This window comes from Diadema antillarum, unplaced genomic scaffold (assembly GCF_040938485.1).
Source record: "Diadema antillarum isolate AM-2024a unplaced genomic scaffold, OU_Dant_1.0 seq00000460_RagTag, whole genome shotgun sequence".
Lineage (NCBI taxonomy): Eukaryota > Metazoa > Echinodermata > Echinoidea > Diadematoida > Diadematidae > Diadema > Diadema antillarum.
Window position 1 is genome coordinate 906,187 of NW_027271431.1, and position 5,638 is coordinate 911,824.

The window sequence follows — 5,638 nt, forward strand, 5'->3', positions numbered from 1 at the left end:
TACTCTCTTCAGCTTCCTGCCAAACGCTGATGCATGCAGTACGTGAGAAGTCACTCCGTGCTGAGAGGAGGTTTCGTCGACAATTAGTGGAGCATCCTCGGTAGTGGCCCGCGCCAATTAGACGTGAGCGATTTCTGAAGCATTTTCCTTTCACTTCTCATTGAGGATACAAGGATGATAAAACGGCAAGCTTATTATCCGTCTACGGCCAGGAGACCTCCCCTAGGCCATATAGCATTTTTTGTCTCCGTTGTGATTTGTTAGGATTGTTCGAGTGACATTAGGAGCCGAGGGAGAGCTGAATTACCAGAAGTGCTCGAGGGCAGGTGTTTTCATACTTCTTCTGTTTGGCGAATACAAGCACGTCTTGCATCGACAAACAATATCTGTCTTCCAATAAAGCACAGCGTAGCAACCTGGGTAGATACGTTTTATGGACATATTCTAATATTCACCGTCGCAGATTAATGTTAGTGTGTCGAGTTTGTATGTAAGCGGAACTAAGCAAATACATCACTTACCTGAACATTTCACGACTGACTCGATCGGTAATTGACGTCCAGCAGGTAACTGCGCACACACACGATTTCATGAATATTTGGAATCCGGCTTAAGATGACTCTTCATAGCTGTGACAACCGCAGGGGTAGACAATAAAATTGACACTGAGGCAAAGTATTTTATGTATAGGTGTGATTATGGATGTGCACCTATCTGCGTAAATGGACTTGTTATGCCGTAATCATCATCCAAGCTGCCATCTCCATTTACTATGCCATGGACACCACCCTCTCTGATAGCTGTTGAAACTGAAAGATTGGATGAAAGAGACTTAAAAGGGGTAGCAGCATGGAATAATCGGATAATACACTAATGACTGAGAAATCTTAATCGATGTCAGAGACGTGGGCCTACCTCTTTGATATTGATTGCTGTTTGCAGGCGTAGACCGGCTACTGTTGTGTTATCATTGTGTTTCTCATAGCAGCATAATCGCTAGCTGCTATCGCATTTTTATTTTGCAACCTCACGTCATAAAAATTCAATTTGTCTGGCCTGTTTTGAAAATGACCCGTGATCGCAGAGAAGGGAGCAATTTCGACACCATTGCTATCTACGTGAGATAGCTTCCGATGCGACACCCTGCTGGTTACCGAAAGGAACAGATTCAGACGTCGAACGATTATTTACCGTGATTGGCGATAAGAGACGATGAGTTTTCTTCCTCAGGAGACTCGTTGGAGAGGCGTCGGAATCTAACCCAGGGCGCCGTCCGGATATTTTCTTTTGAACTGCTACTTCATGACAGGCATTACTACCAACATAAATCATGGATCTAGCTAGGGTTGTTTGAATTTAGGCCCTGGTCTCGGGTGCAGTTGAAGTCGTGAACGCTGACGGGATATTGATCTTCTGAGGCATTGATCTCATCAGGTGAATGATACGACAGGAGTTTTTGTGTGTGTGTGTGTGTTCTTTCACGTGCATAGTGTACTCAAAATGATGAAGTTGTTGTTTTTTTAATTCGTATGTACATGCGCGCCGAGGAATGTAATTGATTGATCCCAGTGTTCGACAGAATGAGCAATGTTTCCTTCATGATCGAGTGTTCCCTTATTTCAATGTTTAGACGACGGGAAATTTAGACTGACTGCACGCATCGCTCCGACTCTCTCTTTGTGCTGGTTTAATTCAAGAAATTGCCAGTTTGACCGAATGATTGTCCGCTTGGTTCTGCGGAGTAACGTTCAGTGGATTGTAGATTGCGAACTGATTGGAGTGGCTGCTAACATTTACTCAGCGGGCGTGCTCGGTGGACTGTTGTCGATGCGTTTCAATCTGAACTTATACAACATGGATGGATGAGTGTTGTTACTAAAGGATTCAAGCTACGTGTGTTTAGCGACATTCTGGGAAGCCACCTGTCGGTATTGGACCACGCCATCCTGTCGCATGTATTGGAAATAGATCAATGTTTTAAAAGCAACTGAAAATCAAATTTTCGCGCTCTTTTATCGTTTTGTGGAACTTGTGTTTGTTAGTTTGCGTGTGTGCTTTGTTAATTCCCAATATCGTGGCTGTAAACACGTGGAAAGGATAGTAACGGGAAGCTCGTCGTACATCAACTGGAAAGGAAAAGATGAGTTTGCGTAACAGCAGATATCTGGAGGAGATTGTACAACGGCCGAATACAAACAATCACGGAGCAAGGGCATTTGCATTCGACAAACCATCGTCATTGTGTTCGATAATTGCATTGATCGTGATGAAAGACGAAAGTCGTGCTTGTTTGAGGAATGCTTTGATTTAAGAAAAAAAAAAGACTGTATCAAAGACAAGCTGGGGTTTTTCTTCTCTAACCAATGTTTTCTCTGTTTGAACAGTTCCCCGCTTTCTTTTGTCGTAGACAGGATCAATTAAATGGACCAGGTCAAAATTCGCATTCTATCTTCATCAAGGAAGGATTTACCACGAGGAATATCTAATGCATACGGATGTAATGTCGTACTGAAAGAAGCTGCCTTTTTTAGGTAAATTGTACTGCATGCTTCTGCGCTCTTTAATTGTACAGAGTTTGAGCATCGTGTAGTTGTTGGTGTATTATAATATCCCTGACTATTCTTTATATTTTCGTTTTCAAACATTTCCTATACTTCTGTACACTAATGAACCTGTAGCATAAGATCCTCGTGCTTCTAAACGATCAAGATACGAAATAATTCCTTCTAAATTTCTTCCAACCTTTTTCAAAGTCTTTGATGACGGGTTGTTTGGTTGTTGTTGTTGTTGTTGTTTTCCTTCCAGCTTTTACCTCGGGGTTACTTCTCTACTAAGCCATAATTGTTGCAAGCTTTTGAAAATATTTCATATTTTATTAGCTTGTGTATGTTTGCTTGCTTCTTTCATTTGTGATGGCTACAGTGTTACAGGTCTACGTGTTGCCAGGGCTCTCATGCAACAATGAGCAAGGTAAAATGGGGTCACAACCAGTAAGAATAATTAGATTGGTTCCTATATCATTCTGTAAGTAACATTGCCTTATTGGCGGTGTTCAATCATGAATAATAGTTTCATCTGTTGTTTTGTTTGTTTTTCTCTCTCTCTATTAGTTCATGACATCCTGCGCCTTGGTTTGCTAGAAAAAAACGAGACTCCGTGGAGCTTGTCGCGTCTACTACTGGCGAAACGAAAAGTGAATGAGATTTGAGATCCTCGCGAGGTGGCTAACTATAAAGCACTAAACTCAGGTAACCCCAAATCCTGGCCTGTAATCCAATACCCTCTTCATTTCGAGTATCGCAGGTACAACTGTCGCATCACTCACTTTTCACTCTCTCTCCATCCTTTTTCGGAACGCATGATCCATCTTGGCACTTAGCTTGACAAACCGCATCACGGAAGATGGTCTCGCACGCTGCATGCTTTTGGCAGCACGAACGATTTTCTCATTAAGAACGCCCGGCGTGAAAATGCACGAGCACCCTCTTGCCTTTAACAGTCCAGGGTCTCAAAAGGTGCAATCTGTAAACTTAGTTTACGAGAGCATATTTTACATTTCTGTTTGAGAGTAGCATGGTTCTGTCAAAGTGATGATACTTTAGCTATCCCAAATCACTCACAAGCTGTACTTTATATTTTCAACAGGACGACGTGTAACGCCCTTCCGTTCGATAATGGAGACCAATATTTCAGCGTGTAGCTTCACCGAGAATGTGACAACTGAGCAGGACGCGGAAGGATACAAATATAGCACCGGGGAGGTCATTTACACCCTCGGATTTCTCCCATTTATTATATCTATCGGTGTTGTCGATAACTTGGCCTTCATCTTCGTTGTCTCTCGTGTTCCGAGAATGCACACTTCTACGAATTGCTATCTAATCAACCTGGCCTTGGCAGATATATTATTTCTGACGACAGGAACTGTAGAGAAACTTTATCGATACTCACAATCGCCCATACACGGTGACGATACCCCGATCAAAAACGGCGGCTGCGTATGGATCTACCTTGTGAGCGATACTTCTTACTACGCGGCATTGTTCTTTGTGAGCTTGGTGTCGATTGAAAGATATTGCGCCGTATGCACGCCACAGAATCGATACATTTTCAATAAGAAAAAGACGTATGTTCTTGTCTCGGTTTCATGGATCCTTTCTCTCTGCCTAGCCTTAACTCAGATCCCTTCAACTAGTGTATTCTTAAAGATATGTTTGCGTTGGCCAAATGGAAGGTTTAAGGTGCACTTGCCAGACTCATGGGGTATCTGCACCGCTGTACACCCCTGGATTAGGATGTACGCCAACGGCATGCAGACGATTCCTTTCTTCATAGCCATGGTACTAAACTCTGCAATGTATATAAAGATTGTCGGTGGATTGAACGACTCTCTGAACCGCCTGAAAAGTCATTCCGGCGGGACAACTGAGACGGACGCACGCATGCGCGATCAGATCGCGCGCATGCTTGTCATCAATGGAATCGCGTTCTTCTCTTGCCTGGCTCCTTTCGAGATCCTGTCATTGCTTAACGTCACTGAAGACAACTTCATCGATACGGACGTATTCACCAGTCTGGTTTACGCCGCACGAGCACTTGCCTACATAAACTGCGCCATCAATCCCATCATATATACGATAATGAGTCAGCGGTACCGGTATGCATTTCACCAGACGTTTTTGCAAAAGAGGAAGAAGAGACATATCACAGCGCAGTCGTGTACCATGAAGTTTTTAGGTAGCACAACTCAAGATCAGCTACGCACCACTGTGTGCGAAAGTCGCATCTAACAACTTTCTGGCTTATTTTTAACACAAAACAAAATTTCATGTCTTATAACGTTAAAATACGTATATGGCAAGCCAAGTGTCCCATAAAACAAAACTTAGTTTATTGCCGGAAAAGGTTTTTCTAGAAGAACTCTTTTTATCGAGCGAAAATTACGTTAATCTAGGGAAAAACTAAATTTGTCGTGATAAACTTAGTTTTTCACTACATAAACTTGAATAGTTTATCGCTGAAAACTTTTCGGCGATGAATTAAGTTTTTCGGGCAATAAACCCAGTTTATCACCTTTATGGGTGCGTTGGCTTGCCATATACAGATAGCCTTTGCGAGAGAATTGTTTTTCTTAGAGGGTTGTTTCCCTCAAACAGATGTGTTGATTTGGCAAGTGCAGAACGATAAGTGAAACACACAGTAAAAGTTTGAGATGAAAGTGATATGAGATGTCCTTTTTTCCCTCCTCGTTGCATTAGTAATGTACTACATGCACTCTTAAGATGGGGAATCAGTAACGATTCATGACGTCATAAAGTAAAATTATACAAGAAAATATGAGAGAAATTCAGAGGTTTATGAATATTGTTCCCGTTATCATATTTTTATCAAGATGAGGTTATATTTCTATCAAGATAAACTTACAATAATCATAATCTCGAATGGTTTGTCTTACTTTTCCCAAACGTGTACTGCATTCTTCTTTCAGTCATTTTCTGAATCACCAAATAATTTTTAGGAAACATTCCCTTTATAAAAGCAGTTTATCGAAAGTAACGAAACGGTTGCAAATGCTTAATGACAAATACGAGGAAGAATTTAAACGGATGGTGTCACCATAATAATAAGTACTTTCGTT

The 5,638-nt window shown here is 41.8% G+C and overlaps 1 protein-coding gene across 1 annotated transcript; it reads left to right on the forward strand.

Annotated features, from left to right (window-relative positions):
• Window positions 1–3,674: 3,674 nt before the first annotated feature.
• LOC139733020 (neuropeptides capa receptor-like) lies at window positions 3,675–4,790 on the forward strand. Its single transcript, XM_071643863.1, has one exon. It carries the CDS (start codon window positions 3,675–3,677, stop codon window positions 4,788–4,790), a length of 1,116 nt encoding a protein of 371 aa, XP_071499964.1.
• Window positions 4,791–5,638: the final 848 nt, after the last annotated feature.